Source organism: Dendropsophus ebraccatus, chromosome 11, assembly GCF_027789765.1.
Source record: "Dendropsophus ebraccatus isolate aDenEbr1 chromosome 11, aDenEbr1.pat, whole genome shotgun sequence".
In the NCBI taxonomy this organism is placed as follows: Eukaryota; Metazoa; Chordata; class Amphibia; order Anura; family Hylidae; genus Dendropsophus; species Dendropsophus ebraccatus.
In genome coordinates, this window is record NC_091464.1 from 16,267,170 (window position 1) to 16,287,465 (window position 20,296).

At 44.3% G+C, this 20,296-nt stretch overlaps 2 protein-coding genes across 4 annotated transcripts in view; one reads left to right on the plus strand and one right to left on the minus strand.

Moving 5' to 3' along the window:
- NME7 (NME/NM23 family member 7) overlaps positions 1-5,833 on the plus strand; it is a 101,822-nt gene extending 95,989 nt beyond the window's left edge. For 2 of the 3 annotated variants that reach the window (XM_069945626.1, XM_069945627.1), the window contains one exon: positions 5,622-5,832. In XM_069945626.1, the coding sequence (XP_069801727.1) occupies positions 5,622-5,654 (33 nt within the window). In that variant the 3' untranslated portion in view covers positions 5,655-5,832. Of the gene's footprint in view, positions 1-3,985; positions 4,073-5,621 lie in introns of all 3 variants that reach the window. The other variant, XR_011358856.1, reaches the window with a different exon arrangement.
- Positions 5,686-19,463, minus strand: ATP1B1 (ATPase Na+/K+ transporting subunit beta 1). Its single transcript, XM_069945628.1, has 6 exons — positions 19,108-19,463; positions 15,093-15,221; positions 9,172-9,327; positions 8,478-8,662; positions 8,303-8,380; positions 5,686-7,066 (listed from the first exon to the last, which is right to left on the minus strand). Exons 1-6 carry the CDS (start codon positions 19,205-19,207, stop codon positions 6,800-6,802), a joined length of 915 nt encoding a protein of 304 aa, XP_069801729.1. The 5' UTR covers positions 19,208-19,463; the 3' UTR covers positions 5,686-6,799.
- Positions 19,464-20,296: the final 833 nt, after the last annotated feature.

A 20,296-nucleotide genomic window follows, 5' to 3' on the forward strand; every position in this document is an offset into this window, starting at 1 on the left:
GGGATCACAATGTGTCACCTATGAGAATCCCCCTGTCAGTAACCACTGCAGCATTTCACCATAAAGCATGGCACATGAGCCTCTGCTTGTCCATTGGATGATTGCCGGATCTATTAGGTACTACAGGAACAAGCAAAGACTGCGCTCCATGGTGTAGAAGTATTAAATAGAATAATACAAACCGAGGTAAAGGTGGACTCCCTCACCTGGTGGAGTTGTGCAGATCGAGGCCCAACTCTCACTACAGCGTATGCGGGACTATGGCACCACAGCCCTCCTGTGAACCCATAATGGGGAGAAACAACAACCGCACCTCCAATCCACCTGATCCAAACACAGAGGAGTAGGCGCAGGTCATCCACCACAAGGGACAGATAATATAGGATATAAAATTTAATTAGCAAAACAATAAAATACATAAAAGGTTTAAGGCACAACACGTTTCCAGGCTGGACCAGGCTCTTCCTGTGGTGCATCATGCACCTGAAGATGAGGCCAGTCCGGCCTGGAAACACATTGTGCTTTTACCTGTTTATGTATCATGTACCTGAGGATGAGGCCAGTCCGGCCGGGAAACACGTTGTGCTTTTACCTGTTTATGTATCATGCACCTGAGGATGAGGCCGGTCCGGCCTGGAAACACGTTGTGCTTTTACCTGTTTATGTATCATGCACCTGAAGATGAGACCAGTGCGGCCTGGAAACACGTTGTGCTTTTACCTGTTTATGTATCATGCACCTGAGGATGAGGCCAGTCCGGCCTGGAAACACGTGCTTTTACCTTCTATGTATTTTATTGTTTTGCTACTTAAATTTTATATCCTATATTATCTGGCCCTTGTGATGGATGACCTGCGCCTACTCACCTGTGTTTTGAATCACGTGGATCGGAGGTGTGGTTGCTGGATCTTTTAGGGGGTGCTCCTACACAATGCCGTTTTGAAGCCAAAACCAGGTGTGGATCATAATGAATTGGATAGTATGAAGAACAGATTTGAAAAAAGTAAGGGCCCTATTCCACCGGCAATTATCGTTTGAATAATCGTTAACGATCTCAAACGACCGCTATTGCGAAAGACCTAAAAAAAAGTTCACTCATTTCCATGGAATGATCATCGTTACTTATGATCGTAATTGGGATCGTTTTTCTCCGCTATTTATTCGCTATTGCGTTCGTATCTATTGCGAACGACCAAACGACTTCTTATTCAATGCGAACGATTTGCGAACGAGCAACGATAAAAATAGGTCCAGGTCTTATAAAGCGATCAACGATTTCTCGTTCGGTCGTTAATCGTTAACTGCATTTCAACCGAACTATTATCGTTTAGATTCGAACGATTTAACGATAATCTGAACGATAATCGTCCGGTGGAATAGGGCCCTAAGGCTATATTCACATTCACTACGACTGTACATCCATAGTTGTCCGCAGTGCAACGACCTATTCAGAATAGTGATCATGGCCCAGTAACTCGTACCGACGTGTGAACAGGGCCGTTCAAACTAATTGAAAGACTTACTGTAACAACGCTTGGACTACCTGAAACCCTATGAGGTTCCTATGCTGGGGTTACTCCACTGGAGGAGACCCATTCTTACCTAACGCCTTTTGGTTCCCATTGATGTGAAGACCACTGTAGCCTTGGATTGTTATTGTGGCAGGCTGTCCTATTCATCTTAAGGTGGGTAACATGGTGAAAAAGCAATCTAATTTTATGAGCCCTATTTTTAGGTATAAGACATGACTTCCCATGGCATATATTGAATAAGCGTCTCCTGTTGGGTCTAATCATAAGTAAAGCCCCAGTGACTGACTAATGCTCATACTGTATTGTGAAAGCTTTGCTTCTAAAGCTGCAGTCATTGTACTTGGGCCCAGCATATATCGGAGGAGGCGTTATGGTGATTCGCATAGGAACTTGCTATGTGCCATAAATATCCTCTAACAGATGAATAATACTCACACAGGAGATTAGTAAGTGCTCCCACCTATGGCTTTATTATCAAAGATCAGCATATATGAGATGTGGGCAGCCTGGTGGATTAGTGGCTACTAGTACAATACATCAAAACACAGGTGATGAAGAGAAGGACCTTGAAAAAGGATCCAATGCAGTAATATGATCATTTATACATAATATATGATCATTCTAACCAAAGATACTAATGCTATGTACAACTTTTCAGAAAAAGCAGTGCTAAATGGTCAACTTTAGTGCTATAAAGTCGGAGCCATGTCCAATGTTGGCTTTTAAGAAACCTTAAAGTGACTCTGTACCCACAATCTGGATAGTTGCTTTTAATCCAATATCTGTCCTGGGGTCCGTTCGGCAGGTGATGCAGTTATTGTCCTAAAAAACAACTTTTAAACATACAGCCATGTGTCAAATTGGCGTGGCCTAGGTCTGCGACGCCTCACCGTCCCTCCTCCCCACCTTCTTCATCATTAGGAATGGCACTAGGTAGGATTTTTCTTATTCATCACCTGTGTGAACACTGCACAGGAGGATAGCTGCCTTATTGATCCAACACCTGTGCAGTGTTCAGACAAGTGAAGATCAGGAGAGATCCTTCCCAGGGGCATTCCTAATGATGAAGAAGGCGCAGAGGCGGTGCAGGCCAAGGACACAGAAACTCTAGGCCAATTTGACACAGGGCTGCAAGTATAAAAGTTGTTTCGTAGGATAATAACTGCATCACCTGCCGAACGGACCCCAGGACAGATCATGTATTAAAAGCAGCTATCCAAAGGTACAAGTGGTTGGGGGGGATGCGGGGCAGATTGTGGGTACAGAGTCGCTTTAAATTTACAGTACAGATGCCCAGCATCTGCAAGGGGAGAACGTAAGAAGGAACGTATTGAAGGAACAAGAAGCAAATAGGCAAAATGATCCGGAGAAGTAAATGCAACTTTTATCTTCCCTTCCTTAACATTTTGTAAGGGAGTTCAAGTAAATTTACCTGTTACAGTAAGGAGCACATTGTTATACCTGCATAATGGCTGAGGCAAACACATAGGGAAGGTCTTATAGGTGGTCTCCCCTTCCCGCCAACACTGATGTATCCTTATAGCTTCTGTCACCCTCGTACTATGCTCAGATGCCAAAGAGCGCCAGGATGTCATGGCAGATGGCACACACATCCTGACCTGGGTTTTGTGGCATAATTTACTTCTCCCAAGTAAAATTTCTGAGTGTGCCCCTGTAAGAAACAGGCTTAGGGCCTTTTACACAGGCCAATTATCAGATAAATGAGCCTTTCTAGGAACACTCGTTGTCGATAATGAAAAAAGTGTCAGAGTTCAGCAAGTGAGCAGGAAAACGGCCGATCGCATCTTTTGTGTGGTGGTAAAACTTACCGTTATCAGCTATACCATGGGTCTCCAAACTGCGGCCCTCCAGCTGTTGCAATACTACATTTCCCATCATGCCTGGGAAATACAAAGCTTATCTGTCCAGGCATGATGGGAATTGTGGTTTTGCAACAGCTGGACGGCCGCAGTTTGGAGACCCATGAGCTATACCCTGTGCAAACTGGTAATGGCCGCACAAACGACAGCATTCTATTGATTGCGCCATACAAAGGCAATGCTAACTAGCGCACATCTTGCTGATCGGTGCTAGACCCTTTAGGGTCTATTTACACATGAAAAATCGGCTGCAGATGTCAATGTAACTAAATGACTGAACTCAGCATTAAATGCGCAGCTTCAAATCTGCACCAGATCCTGTATGTGTGAATGAACCCTTAAAGGGGTTATCCAGCACTAAAAAACATGGCCACTTTTCCCCATACTGTTGTCTCCAGTTCAGGTGCGGTTTGCAATTAAGCTCCATTTACTTCAATGGAACTGAGTTTCAAAACCCCACCCAAATTGGAGACAACAGTAGGGGGAAAGTGGCCATGTTTTTGTAGCGCTGGATAACCCCTTTAAGCTTTGCAGACATAACCAATTTTTTTTTTTATTGTCAAAAACGATCAGATCCAGTCCCTTCCATGGCACTGAATACACAGAAAGTAAAGAAAAAGTCTCTTATATTAATGGAGTGATGCTGGTAACCCTATCCAGGTAATCCAGAGATCAGGTGCACGGATAATATAAGCTGCAGGTGAAACATGTAAAGATCTTGGCTCAACAAGAGAAAAATAATACATACAATGGTCCCTCAACTTACAATGGCCTTAGGTTTTTCAACATACAATGGTCCTTTCTGGACCATAGTAACATGAGACCAGACTCCATATACAATGCTACAGACAGCCAGGATCTGCGGCACGTGTAAATAGCAAGATCAGTTAATAAAAATGGCCATTTTACTGGTAAAACCCACTATTAGTGAAGTGCCTGCAGTGATGGGCTGTCTAGTATCTCACTTATCTTATGTCTCCCTTTGACATCCCACTCTCCATCCAAGCCATCCACGTGTAATGACCGAGGGAGACCCAGCATAGCCGAGCTCATTCACCGCCTCATCCTGTCCTTGCTGACATCATACCTAACCCAGATGTTGGAGCGGGACTGAGATGAAAAAGAGGCGATGGGACAATCCCTTTAAATTTTAATGGATGCTTTGTAATATACAATGACAAATATCAAGTTGCTGGCATCTATTCCTGGTGATGACCTTGTTTACCCTGGTGTCCAGCTCATGGCTGAGGAAGCTGCAGATCGACAACCACAAGTTTTAAACGGGAAAATTATCATGCAAAAAAATCATTAAATCTTACAAATTTAAGCGATAATGTGGTGTAAATGTGCCAGCGATCAAATGACGGGCAAAAATTAGTTCTTATGTCAATAACCTCTTTGGAGCTGACCTCAAAATCATTGTTAATTGTTCTCACAGTATGTATACAAACGCAATTACCATCATATTTACGGTCGTATCAACAACTTTTCATGATTTGTCTAAATGCCTGTTCTAAATTGTTTAAAAAGAAAAAAAAAAAAAAAATGATCGTTGCTTTACTAAATCAGCACATAAGAGATTGATCTGTATGTGTAAAAGGACCCTTATAGTCCTTTTATACACACACACACACACACACACAGATATCTGATAGATTTTTGAAGCCAAAGCCAGAAATGAATTTGAGAAAAGGAAAAATCTCAGTCTTTATGACCGACTCTGTTTATAGTATCTTCCTGGCTTTGGCTTCAAAAATCTGTCAGATATCTGTGTTTTTAAAAGGACCCTTTGGGCCCTATTACACAAAGCGATAATTGGTCGAATGGGGCCAATTATCGCTCTGTGTAATAGAGACAATGATCAGCTGATGAAACGATTGTTATAGTTTTGGACCTAAAAATCATCAGGCGCTGACTGTGCATCGCTACGTGTAATAGCGATGCGCTGCCGATTGCCCAATCACCTAATACCTTACCTTTCCCCCGCTCCCAGTCTCAGGTGTTTGGGCAAAGACTGCATGGACATCACTAACAATGTTCATGCAGCCCTTACTGCCCGATAATCAGGTCGTCTAATAGGTGCAGTAAATAAGCACCGATCTAGCAGATCGGCGCTCATTAATACTAAAATGATCATGCTGTAGTCGGCCCGTGTAGTAGTACCCTTAGACACAAGTAATGTACTAAATCTCAATGTTCTCTTTCCTAGGTACAATATTTCTTCAAGATTCTGGACAGCTGATCCGCCACCAAAAGAAAGACACAAGCAGGAATTGGCTTATTCATTTTATTGTCTGATGTTTTGACTGAAAGAGCATTGGACTCCTTGCAAATATTACAGATGTTGGAACAATGTGCGCACAGTAGACATGTAATAATACATCCTATGGGATACTGCATTGCATTTTTTTTTTTTAAACTTGTTTTAAAATAAAGATTTATTTTTCAACACGTGACTTTGGTTTTTTTCATACATTACTTTTTTTTCTTGAAGAAAAATAAAATTGTACAACTGCATAAATATAAAATTCTTCCACCATGAAAATGGTTAAAACATTTGTAAAGACACAGCACCAAACTGCGATGCTTCCTGACAAAAAAAAAATAAAATAAAATATATATATATAATGCAAAACAATTAACCCAATTCCTGGCAAAAGTGACAGTCAGACCCAGGCCTCAACACACCTTCATAACATACATAAGAAATAAGGGGGGGAGGGCTTCATATAAAAGCATTAAATACAAAGCACAGCACAACCCATCACCTGTTGTGGAAAGGAAATCTAAAGAAACAAACAAAAAAAACAAAAAAACTAAGAGAGCCCTGTTCCCCTCTTACAAATAAAATGAAATCAATGCCACAAAAAAAACTTATGGAGTGCTATGAAATATTCTCATTGGTTGGCTGTCTTACTACAATGCCAGTTTTATTCCCGATACAGAGTATTTACACCTTGGACTAAAAGCTTGCTCACAAAAAAAAAAAAACTGAAAAAAAAAAAAAAACACACACATGGCTTGGCGGAAAGTTTAGTCTGCACATCTGCTACTGTACAATACACTAAAAAAATAAAATACACTATGAAGCAACATTCTGGGGCCAAAAACATTGCTTACTACATTTTGATTCTGGAATCATAGTTTACAGCATGACGGGCATCTCCCAAGGTTCAAGTCATTTATTAGTTTCTTTCATTTACAGTAAAATAAATACTTGTTGCTATTGCTACACCTTGATTTTACATTCTAACCCTAGTAAATGCGGAAAGCTAGTGTAAAGCATATATATTTAGTGAAGGTCCCATACATGACAGTTTGTTCAAGACTAAAAGTTTTTTCTTGTTTTAATTTTAGATTATGTTATTACACAGGCGGCGCCCAGGATCAGCTACTCTTTATTTCCACCTTGATATCGAAACGTCCCTGAAAGCGGTCTTTTTCGCTATAATCTATGTTCTTGCCGTACGCCGTGCACTCAATGCGAACTTCTGTGTCCATGGTGATGTTTGTCAATTGCACGGCAATGAGGGGTTGAAGATAGTTGGGTTGTAGCAGCCTTCCGTAGTATGGATAGTAGTTCAAGGGGAATCCGGGCTGTCCAGCCATGCCAAAGTATTGAATGGATTTAACGTTCTCCTTATCCTCTGGTTTCTGTAAACAAAATGGCAGCAGAGGTTGAATGAAATTGTGAAATTTACCATTTCACTTTTTTTTTTGCCTTTATTTTGAACCATAAAATTGGTATTTTTGGTAAGTTAAAAATGTTCATAATTTCCCAGTTTTTTTTCACACCATTAATTATACAATGGGACATACAGTATTTTGTACTGTTATAAGGACCAAAAGTCAAGACAAAAACCCTGTGGTTTGTGTCTTGATAAATAGACTGTACCACAGGGATGTCCGCGTTGACAAGGTATTGTGAAAAAAAAAATAATAAATCAGCGGATTGGTACGTTGCCAGGCCAAAAAAGAAAGAAAAGAAGACTGTAGATTTGAGTCATGCTTGTCAGATCGCTCAGCATTTAAATATCCATGTCTGAAGAAGTTGGATGCAGCCCTGGTGAGTCCAAAAAACATAGATACAGCCATAGGCTCTAATGATGAACTATCCTCATGGTGCGTTTACACAGAGATTTATATGACAGATTTTTGAAGCCAAAGCCAGGAATGGATTTGAAGAGAGGATAGTTCTTGGTTTATAGTCAATCCTTGGCTTTATCTATGTGGTAAACAGTAGAGATGATCAGCAGAAAATCTTAGGTTCCAGGATACAGCCTATTACCTAGGCTAAATCCCGGAATTCCAGACGGTCCCCGGGCACGCTCCTCCTTCCCCACAAACTGGGAAGGCATCGGGAATCAAATGCAGAGGGTTCGACAAGGTTTGAGTTCTATAGAACCTAAGATTTTCTGCTGTTCGATCATCTCTAGTAAACAGGGCCAGAAGCAATTAGCTTCTAGCGTCATAGTGGCCATGCCTAGTTAATGCAGAGGAGCCCCAATTAACTTGAGGATAGGCCGTCAATAGAGATGAGGGAACCGGGTTCGGGTTAGAGTCCATCCGAACCCGAACGTTCGGCATTTGATTAGGGGGGGCTGCTGAACTTGGATAAAGCTCTAAGGTTGTCTGGAAAACATGGATACAGCCAATGACTATATCCATGTTTCCCACATAGCCTTAGGGCTTTATCCAACGTCAGCAGCCACCGCTAATCAAATGCAGAAAGTCCAGGTTCGGATGGACTCCAGCATGCTCCAGGTTCGCTCATCTCTAGCCGTCAACCATTCTGAGGGTTTTCTATACAGGTAAGTATGCACGTTTTTATACACAAATTTCTAGGAGCCATTTACTGTATATTATTAGGAAAATCTCAGAGGCTCTTACCCTTCCTTCACAGAAGATAGGAATGATTTTGCTGTTGTATTCACCGTAGCCGACGGGCAAGGATTCGTTTAGTGGAGGCTGCAACAAATAAAGCCAAAGGTTTTGGTAAATTTTTTGCTCCTGAATGTGAACGTCTGCACATCAGGCTAAACTCGCCAACTCTATGTGATCTTACCTGTGGTTTATATCCCAGGATTCGGTTTAGCTTCACGATTATACAGGGCTTGCCTTCTTTAAAACCAAAAGATGGATCGGATAAACCGGAGCAATTTCCCAGCCATTCCCTCTTAAATCTACAGGATCTCTTTTTGCCATCTGCTCCGTTTATCGGCCCACGGTCCATGTAGTCAGTAGGTACAGCTGGAAAATGGGAAAACTATAATTAACCATCAAGTTACTAGGGTGAGATCCCAATACTTCGCCCATTCAGTGTGACCAGTCACATCAAAGGATAGGAGAGAATCTATGCAGGACTACATACTAAAGATGACTAGTCGCTTCAGATGCAAGGCGGCCAAACCTGCTGACTTTGGTGTATCTAACAGCAGATATTTGAAACATGTTCCTATATCACTTGACCCTCAGCTTCAGCTTCTTCCCCTTCTCTTGAAGAAAACACACAAACACTTGGCCAAGCCCATAATGCATGTATATAGGGGAGGTGAGAGGAATAGCTGTTTGCAGTAGCAGATATGGCGGCTTAACATTCCAGCACTGCTTTCCTATGAAGGGATTGTTAAGTGCCTCAGACTATTCCTAATGCTGCCATTTAGTACTATTAATCTAGATTCCAGGCTGGTATCAGAATCTTAATATCCTACGCTGGATTGTAATAGGCGACTAGTCAAGTCAAAGGTCTCAATACTCACTAGAGCAGTCTTCAAAAATCTTTGAGTCTTCTTGCTCGCTGGCGTTATACTTGTCCAGAAACTTGGAAATGCTATTCACGTAGTCTTTATATGTTTCTGGGCTGTTCACGGTAAAGGATATTTCTGTTTTTACAGCTTTAGGTACCTGGGTCAGTCCTGGAACATAAAAAAAGGAGATCTATTGAGTATAACATTGCTATATCCACAATCACGCCGCCCGCAGCATGTGCCGTGACGTCACCCTCCATAGTCACTTGGTTACTTGCACCTTTTAAGAACTGGCTAGGACACAAGGTCCTCCTCCATGTAGCCGCCGCATAGGTGCTTTACAGGACTGACAGGTACTGATCTTGTCAATGGCACCGGACGGAGAAGTGTCCTCCGCTGTCCTGCTGGAGTAGTAATTGTGGGTGGTGTTGAGCGGATCTGTTAAAATGTTCAGCAACGTTATCCGAACCTGAACGCTCGGCATTGGATTCCCTGCAGCTGCAAAAGTTGGATGCCACCTTAGGGAGTCCCGGAAAACATGTATACAGTCTATGGCTACGTTCCAATTTCGTAATAATATCTGTGTAAGGCGTGTTGTTAAATAGACAACCGTTAATGATGATCATTATTAGCGGCCATCTATGTTACAAGATTGCTGCCTTCCCTGATATTTTCCCGAAGTGGGAACATAGCCTCAGGGTGCCTTCACACACACCGGATCCGCAGCGAAATCCGCTGCGGATCCAGTGTCAGTGCATCCTGGGGGTTCCCAGCGTCTGCTGGTCCCGATCAGCCAATCAGTGCGCTGCCCCGCCACAGCCGCTGATTGGCTGAGCGGGACGTCCTGTCGAGAACTCCCAAAGTAAGCCGGAGCAGGGAGGAGGTGATGTATTCTCCAGTCACCGGGGGGTTAACTTACATACTCGCAGTGGGATGTCAGTCCCGCTGCGAGTTTGTATTCTCATAGGGATGCACTGACACCGGATCCGCAGTGTGAAATCCGGTGTGTAACGGCACCATCCATGTTTTCCAGGACTAGGAGATGTACAACCTCTAGCTGGACAGTTTTGGTGAGCTCTTTGTCTTTTAAGGAACTGACCCTTGACAATGTTTGTGACCTTCTTTTATTGGGCTGATGATATATATTTATACTCAAGGGGTAGTTCAGCGGAAAAAAAAAATAATTCTTTCAAATAAACTGGTATCAGAAAGTGCCAGAGATTTGTAATTTACTTCAATTAAAAAAAATCTCCAGTCTTCCAGTACTTATCAGCTGCTGTATGTCCTGCAGGAAGTGGTTGATTCTTTCCAGTCTGACACAGCGCTCTCTGCTGCCACCTCTGTCCATATCAGGAACTGTCCAGATCAGTAGCCAATCCCTATGAAAAACCTCTCCTGCTCGGGACAGAGGTGGCAGCAGAGAGCGCTGTGTCAGACTGGAAAGAATACAGAAACATACAGAAGCTGATAAGTATGGGAAGACTTAAGATTTTTTTTACTAGAAGTAATTTACAAATCTTTGGCACCAGTTGATTTGAAAGAATAGTTTTTTTTTTTTATTTTGCGGAACTACCCCTTTAACAATATGTATTTAGAATAAAAGTGGCTATATGTATACTTTTACCTATGAACAACAACCACTTTCATTGCCATTCAGTCTTATGTCAAGTGTCAACAGAAAATCACTTATTGTTTAGATTATGTTTTTATGTTTAATATATTTTTCAATATATATTTTGGTGACTTTTAGTAATTTTCCATTTTTCTGTTTTATATTATAAAATAATCCTGATATCTCGCAGTTTCAATTCTCACCACTGGGGCTCAAACTAAGCTGAGACTTCCTGTTGCGTCTGTGCTGATAAGAGGCTGCTGTTAAGTGATCTGTACAGCATTGCAGCGACATGGGACACCAGTAGATAGAGGAGACAATAGCAGCTCCCTGTGGAATGACACCTTCACAGGTCACAGAGCGTGCTCAGTGATGTTTCACATTCATCTCAAGGGGATATCTATCTATTGTCGTCTATGTCCATGGGTCTTGCTGTAAAACATGTCACTAAGTACCGTTGAAAACACCTCAGGCAAGATGGGCACCCCGATAACAATGTACAAAAAGTGAGAAAAAAAAAATACTACAGTCACAAAATAGAAACAGATTAGAATAAAAAGAAGACGTTTTAGTATCTGACTCTAATCAGTAAAAGAAAATCTAGGTGACACATTCCCTTTAAGCAATATATGATTAAAAATCACTCCAAACAGTTGTAAACCTAAACCACGAGAAACAAACACACACTGCCTACGATATAATGTCTATGTGGATCTAGTAGAAAGCTGGATGAAGTAAAGAAGCTGGATGCAGCCCTGGGAAGCATGGATGCAGCTATAGGCTGCAGGCTATGTCCATGTTTTTCTGGACTCCCTAGTCCAACTGGTTCAGCCACCGGTAATCAAATGCTAAATGACTGACTTACACTAACTCTCTACAAGATTACCAACCCTCGTCATTCATATCTGGGGAGGGGTGAGGCTATGCTGAGGGATGTGCGTGTGCGTGGTGGGGGGGCTAGCTAGTGTAGAGATAAACAGAGAAAGTTGTATCTGCTAGGGCAATACATGTAAGCATTTACAGCAGCCAATATCCTGCCTATGTCTGAGGTACAAGCTCCTTTACGACAGTCCAAGCCATCTTAAAGGGGTACTCTGGTGGGGGGGGGTTCTTTCAAGTCAACTGGTGACAGAATTTTTTTGAATTTATACTTGTATTTAAAAATCTCAAGTCTTCCAGTACTTATCAGCTGCTGTATGTCCTTCAGGAATTGGTGTATTATCTCCGGTCTGACACATTGTTCTCTGCTGCCACCTCTGTCCATGTCAGGAACTGTCCAGAGCAGCAGCAAATCCCTATAGAAAACCTCTCCTGCTCTGGACAGAGGTGGCAGCAGAGAGCACTGTGTCAGACTGGAAAGAATACACCACTTCCTGCAGGACACACAGCAGCTGATAAGGACTGGAAGACTAGAGATTTTTAAATAGAGGTAAATTACAACTTTCTGACACTAGAAAAAAAAAAAAAATGGTGTACCCTTATAAGAACTGCTGGGAATTCCCTAAATGAAGCTCCGCCTTTTGGGATTAGGGGGATTGTCTACATATATTTGTATGAATGATTATATCTGTCAATGGATGAGACCTGCGGCAATAAACAATTCCCTGTGCAGCTACAATTATCACTCCTAGCTCTGCTAAGCCACAATGACAAGTCACATAATACATTGCAGGCCCATTGTTTCCTATGGCAGCTCTGCAAACACTCAGACAACCAGAGATCTCTGTAGGGTTACTGCCCACATTAGGTGTCATAGTCTTCAACCCCAAAGCCTAGGGTAGGGAACCTTGGCTCTCCAGCTGTTGCAGAACTACAACTCCCATCATGCCTGGACAGCCAAAGCTTTAGCTTTGGCTGTCCAGGCATGATGGGAGTTGTAGTTTTGCAACAGCTGGACAGCCAAGGTTCCCTACCCCTGGCATAAGCAGATCTAATTGTCATTTTAAGCAATATGTATTGCCCATGTACTGTCTGCTCTGCTAGTAACCAATGATTCTGTACAATATAATATATATATATATATATATATATATATATATATATCCTACATGACCTTAACGTCTACAAAGGGGGGAAAAAACAAAAGAGTGAATCATTAACTGGGCTAGAGAGTGAAGGTCATATCTGAAGGGGAAGTGGCTGGGCTCCCTCCTCCGATGTGTAACGCAGGCGTCAGCAGAGCACATGGTGTACAGAGGAAAGCACTTCCCTTTACATTGTGCACAGTGTTCACTTTAGATAAGTCCCTGAAACTGCTTACACGCCATTTTGAGGCAAGTGCGGCCTTATACCTCTCTGTTATGGTACACGAGACTACAACCTCAGACACTACCAGGCCGAGAGGCTCGCATGTCATCCAGCCCTGCCGCTGAATTATTTAGTATTTGCATATGTGAGAATGGCTGGTTACTAGAGAGGAGCCAATCCCTACCCGTTCCCTCTGCTATGGTGGGGAGGGGAGGACTTAAGGAAGACAGAACACAATCCATCCTGTCCAAGAGATGATGTGGACCATTATAATTCCCTGTATACACATACGGGCAATGACTGTGTTGTAGAACTACAAGTCTCAGCATACTTCCTAAGCCATATTATTATTATTATTATTTTTTTTTTTTGCAGAAATCAATAGTCCAGGCGATTTTAAGAAATTTTGTAATTGGGTTTATTAGGCAAATATGCCATTATCTGCATTCAAAAAGACTTTCCCCAGGTCCCCCCCCCTCCCTCCTCTCTCTCAATCACTGCTCATTATCAGGAAATCTCGACTCTTTTACATCAGTCGGGCCCTGTGTAACCTATGGAGAGGGGAGGGGGGAGGAGGGAGATTAGTCGCCAGCAGAGATCAAAGGATTACACAGCGGGACCTGTGTGAAAGCCGACCTCAGAGGAGATAGCCTGGTGATGTAGCTGTAAATTAACTCTTTGTTGTCCTGTTTTGGTGCCTCATCTCCCTCAACCCCTCCCCTCTCTAAAGACAATCATGAAGATAGGGGGGGAGAGCTTCAAACTGATTTTTCATGATAAAAATGCATTTTTCGGCTAATAAACCCAATTACAAACTTTTTTAAAATCGCCTGTACTATTGATTTCTGCAAAAAAAAATAAAAAAATAATAATAATAATTAAACCCAGCCTGTCCAAAAGATGATATGGACCATTAGTCATTGCCTGTATGTGTATACAAGGAATTATGTGTTGTAGAACTACAAGTCTCAGCATGCTTCCTAAGCCATAAGGGATGCCAGGCGTAGTATTGCATGTGCTCCTCCTACCGTACTGTTATTACAGAGATTTCTCCCCTCTCATCAGAGAAGATCCTGTGTAAGTCGATATCTCTGCCTAATCCCATCAGAGATGATCGGGAATTGCTATTATTTACAGCGGCGGATTACATTGCAGTTTAATTGGATGACAATGCGGCAAGTGATATAAATGGCTCTGAGGGTGTATATGACGCTGCTGCGGGTACTTAACCTTCAGAATACAGAAGACTATAACCTTCCCTACATGTCTCTGATCCATATACCTACACGTTATGGTGCAGAGCTGAATGTACCATAGTAAGGCCATTTATTAAAGGGGTAGTTCACAAAAAAAAAACTGGTGCAAGAAAGTTATATAAATTTGTAAATTACTTCTATTAAAAAAATCTCAAGTCTTCCAGTACTTATCAGCTGATGTATGTCCTGCAGGAAGTGATGTAATCTTTCCAGTCTGACACAGTGCTCTTCGCTGCCACCTCTGTCCGTAACAGGAACTGTCCAGAGCAGCAGCAAATCCCCATAGAAATTCTCTCCTGTTCTCTAGACTGCAAAGAATACCACTTCCTACAGGACATACAGCAGCTGATAAGTACTGGAAGACTTGACTTTTTTTTTTTTTAATAGAAGTAAATTACATATCTGTTTCTTTCCGGCATTAGTTAATTTGAAAGGAAAAATTTGGTGAACTACCCCTTTAAACACAAACACAACAGGGGTAGGGAACCTTGGCTCTCCAGCTGTTGCAAAACTACAACTCCCATCATGCCTGGACAGCCAAAGCTAAAGCTTTGGATGTCCAGGCCTGATGGGAGTTGTAGTTTTGTAACAGCTGAAGAGCTAAGGTTCTCTTTCCCTGCAACACAACGTCAAACGACAAACTCCGCTCTGCTGTATATGCATGTTTTGTTTTTTTTTCAAAACCTACGTAACGGCTGATCTCAAGAGGAAGTTCTGCCTTAACTCTTTAAAGGCAGAAAACCCGATAAGGAAGTCATACAGGTTTTACATCAGGAATAAAAGGGTTAAAGTTCAGGCGTAACAGTAGATAACGTTACCTGGTGGTGCCACACGGTCCTGATACTTTGGTTCATATTCGCTGATGGTTAATAGAAGCACTTGAATGGTCCCGATAAATATACCAGCCAGACAGCCGTAGAAGACCAGATAGAAAAGTAAGATCTTAACTGCAAAATAAACAGTGAAAAAGAAGTATTAGACACACTAGTAAAAAAATATAAATATAAAAAATATATATTTATAAATTATAAATATAATTTAAAATGATAAATATAAATTAAAAAAATATATAAAAAATTATATATATATATATATATATATATATATATATATATATATATATATATATAGGTTAACATCTATATGGACCAACATATAAGGGGGGGGGGGGGGGGGGGGGGGGGGGGGATATATCACTGCCATGTTATCCAGGCTACTCAGCCAGAGAAAGCCAATTGGTGGCATAAAGCAGAGTGTAATCTGCTGCCACTTGACAGCCGTCCAGCCCTGTGTGCGGACAGCCAGCCCAGGCTGCCACCGAGCGTTGTTAATTAAAAGCTCAGTATGTAGCCATAAGCCTGGATCCGGCCCGGCCTAGCCACGCTGCTGCGGCTGCTGACTGGTGTCAGGAACAGGCACCTTCACAGTTAACAGCGGTATCCAGGCAGCATTGAGCAAGTGTCAGTGACGTCAGGGAGATTTGGAAATTTTTTCCACAGCTCAGCCATAGGAGAGGAGAAAAAGCATCATTGCTGCTATGCAAACATGCCGCCTGTGATTCCGGCCAGGCGTCGGGCCCCCGTGTTACTCCACATGCTTTGTGCATGGAGACCATAGAGCACACACATATCCAGTGCCACCTTTCACATCCGACACGCCATTAACTAATACAGATAACACCATTCCAAAGTGGTAATTACAAGATCGTGTTCCCCGAGGCGGCCAGAGCTGCGGCCGCACTTCTCCCAGGAAAACAGATACCACAGCAGGGCCTATTGTTAGGTCAGACTTACTAAGAAAGTCCAGAACAATGGCCGAGGCAGGTATACCAATGAAAAGCCCTGGGGGCCATATTAGTTGGCAACACGACAGGTTTTTTTTCTAGAACTTTCACCATAGTATTACTATATCGTATACTAGTATAATACCACATACTATAACACCGTATACCATAGTATTACTATACCATATTACCATACACTATAATACCATATACTATAAACACCATATACCATAGTATTACTATATCATAACACCATATACCATAGTATTACTATACCATAACACCATATACTATAACACCATATAATATAATACCATATACTATAGTGTTACTATATCAATACACCATATACTATACCATAACACCATATACTATAATACCATATACTGTAATACCATATACCATAGTATTACTATAACACCATATAATATAATACCATATACCATAGTATTACTATATCATAACACCATATACTATAACACCATATAATATAATACCATATACTATAACACCATATAATATAATACCATATACTATAGTGTTACTATAGCAATACACCATATACTATACCATAACACCATATACTATAATACCATATACTGTAATACCATATACCATAGTATTGCTATAACACCATATAATATAATACCATATACTATAGTATTACTATACTAAACGAACAGTCCAGTATCCCTGCAATATATGTTACAATCTATATGCATCACCTGACAATAGACAGAATGGTCCTTGCAAGATCTATGTCACGGGTAGGGAACCTTGGCTCTCCAGCTGTTGCAAAACTACAACTCCCATCATGCCTGGACAGCCAGAGCTAAAGCTCTGGCTGTCCAGGCATGATGGGAGTTGTAGTTTTGCAACAGCTGGAGAGCCAAAGGTTCCCTAGCCCTGCTCTATGTGGACCAAGCGGTGACAACCAACTGCATCCCAACCTATCACCCAGCTTTCCTACTGTTCTGAAGCAGGATATACAGCCATCACTGGATAACCAGGCAGGATTAGTCAGCATCCACCTCTACAGCACCAGATACAACTAAGAAATGTTTGAATATATTACTGAGGATTTGTATTTCCTGGTGATCTTAAAGGGGTATTCCAGACCAGAAAAAAAATCCAAAATCTGAGTATATTTATAAAAAAAAATACCAAACAATACTCACCTTTCCCATCTCCTGCAGACAGTTCCCTAACCCGACAGCTTCCTGATTCCTGTGACGTTTCGACCCCATAGTCAGGGGAGTCACCGCTGTGACCAGTGTTTGGCTGAAGTTGCCGTTTGTACAGGGTCGACATGTGACCGGAACCAGGGAGCTGCGAGGACACGGGGTATCAGACTGGCAGCTGGGGAGAATTTGGGCAGGTAAGTATTTTTTTATCAGCAGGCATCCGACTTTTTGCTCTAAGACTGGAAATCCCCTTTAAATGTTCTCTGTTGCCTCCAACATCATGATATAAAACCAATAAATCCTAGTAACCTGTGATACAGACATTGCAGATACACACAAGGCTGGTGTGTACTCCATGAGGAACCTCCAGGCAGGATCCTCGGCCGCCATCTTTTATGTGATTATTATCTCGCTGAAAGTCAATCCAGAACAATCCACACATTGTCACCCTGTCCATCCATACAACAGACATGGCCGCCTTATTGTGAGGCCTCACTCAGGTTACAGCTGGTTGCTAGGAGACGACCTTCCCAGGACCTGTTCATTCCTGAGCAATCTTCTGCCTCCAGCTAGAGTCCTGCCCCTGCTCCACAGAAAGATGCCCCTGCTCCACAGACAGATGCCCCTGCACCACATAGATACCAAGGCTGGTCCACAGACAGACGCCCCTGCTCCACAGACAGATGCCCAGTCTCCTCCACAGACAGATGCCCCTGCACCACATAGATACCAAGGCTGGTCCACAGACAGATGCCCCTGCACCACAGACAGATGCCCCTGCACCACATAGATACCAAGGCTGGTCCACAGACAGACGCCCCTGCTCCACAGACAGATGCCCAGTCTCCTCCACAGACAGATGCCCCTGCACCACATAGATACCAAGGCTGGTCCACAGACAGATGCCCCTGCTCCACAGACAGATGCCCAGGCTCCTCCACAGACAGATGCCCCTGCGCCACAGACAGATGCCCAGGCTCCTCCACAGACAGATGCCAAGGTGGCTTCACAAACAGATGCCCCTGCTCCACATACAGATGCCAGGGAGGCTCCACAGACAGATGCCCCTGCACCACATAGATACCAAGGCTGGTCCACAGACAGATGCCCCTGCTCCACACAGATACCAAGGCTGGTCAACAGACAGATGCCCCTGCACCACAGACAGATGCCCGTGCTCCACACAGATACCAAGGCTGGTCCACAGACAGATGCCCCTGCACCACAGACAGATGCCCCTGCACCACAGACAGATGCCCCTGCTCCACACAGATACTAAGGCTGGTCCACAGACAGTTGCCCCTGCACCACACAGATGCCAGGGAGGCTCCACAGACAGATGCCCCTGCTCCACAGACAGATGCCCCTCCTCCACACAGATACCAAGGCTGGTCCACAGACAGATGCCCCTGCTCTACATAGATGCCAGGGAGGCTCCACAGACAGATGCCCCTGCTCCACAGACAGATGCCCCTGCTCCACAGACATAGGCGCCATTGGGCATCCCCCATAGTAGTAACCTGTCACCTTGACTAACCTTGAGCAGTGATGCAGGATTAACCCCTCCCTGGCCCCTGGCAGCGACAATACCCCCAGATGTCGCCCAGCTCCTCCCCACCCCCCTCTATTTGCCGTCTGCGTATTTTCCATGGCGCGGTTGGATGGAGCCCTCCCCGGCGGCGGGTGACGGTGACACCGGGCTCCCCCCGCCCTCCTGCACGGGTGTCCTTCACAATGACCTTTCCCCCCAGAAGCAGGATCCCCCAGGATGTGATGCCAGGGGGCGGCCATTGTGCACCCAGCTGGCACAGAGGACACCCGCCCTAACCTTGAGGCTGCCGCATCCCCCCGGGCACCCCTACTTACACCAGCTGCCACCTGTCCTGCCCAGGAACTCCTTCTTCTCCGGGTTCCACATGAATCTCTTCCAGCCGCCGTCGTTCTCCTTGGATTTCTCTCGGGCCATGTTGTTCTAGTTTAGATACACTCGGTTAGATACACTCCTCCCGGTGGCTTGACCTCTGCTCGTCGGGACAAGGCTATTGTATACAATCTCTATGGGGAAGGGTCCCGCTGCTCCCGGGATAAGGCTTGGAGTGGTGGAGATGGCACAGCTGGCACTGGGGTGGGCAAGGCAGCGGTGAGGGGGATTCAATGACAATGGCTGCCGGTGAGAGCACGGGAGGAACTTGGACCCGGCGAGATCTTGTGTTCTCCTCACCTCCTATATATCTACCTTCCTTTGTAGAGAGGCGGCTCCGGAGCGATGGACGACCAATGCGAGTGTGTCCCGGGGGGAGGGGGGAAGGGAGGCGCCGCCGTGACTGCAGAGCCAAGGACGGGGAGTAGTGGCTGCCCCCTCCGGTGCCCCTCCTCGTCACCACATACACATGCCTCCTATCCGGTGCCCACTACACACACACATACCCCCTCCGGTGCCCACTACTACACACACATACCACCCCCCCCCCCCCGGTGCCCACTACACACACACATACCCCCTCCGGTGCCCACTACTACACACACATACCCCCTCCGGTGCCCCTCCTCGTCACCACATACACATGCCTCCTATCCGGTGCCCACTACACACACACATACCCCCTCCGGTGCCCACTACTACACACACATACCCCCTCCGGTGCCCACTACACACACACACACATACCACCCCCCCCCCGGTGCCCACTACACACACACATACCCCCTCCGGTGCCCACTACACACACACACACACATACCACCCCCCCCCTCCGGTGCCCACTACACACACACACACATACCACCCCCCCCCTCCGGTGCCCACTACACACACACACACATACCCCCTCCGGTGCCCACTACACACACACACACATACCCCCTCCGGTGCCCACTACACACATACCACCCCCCCCCCGGTGCCCACTACACACACACACACATACCCCCTCCGGTGCCCACTACACACACACACACATACCCCCTCCGGTGCCCACTACACACACACATACCTCCCCCCCCCCCCCCCCGGTGCCCACTACACACACACACACATACCCCCTCCGGTGCCCAC

Bases quoted from the DNA above. Each gene is read 5' to 3' on its own strand.
- ATP1B1 (XM_069945628.1), bottom strand. From the start codon at position 19,207: ATGGCCCGAGAGAAATCCAAGGAGAACGACGGCGGCTGGAAGAGATTC. The intron at 9,328-15,092 runs GTAACGTTATCT...TTTATGTTCCAG, and splicing joins GGACCGTGTGGCACCACCAG to GACTGACCCAGGTACCTAAA. The intron at 7,067-8,302 runs GTAAGAGCCTCT...TTTTGTTTACAG, and splicing joins CTATCTTCTGTGAAGGAAGG to AAACCAGAGGATAAGGAGAA.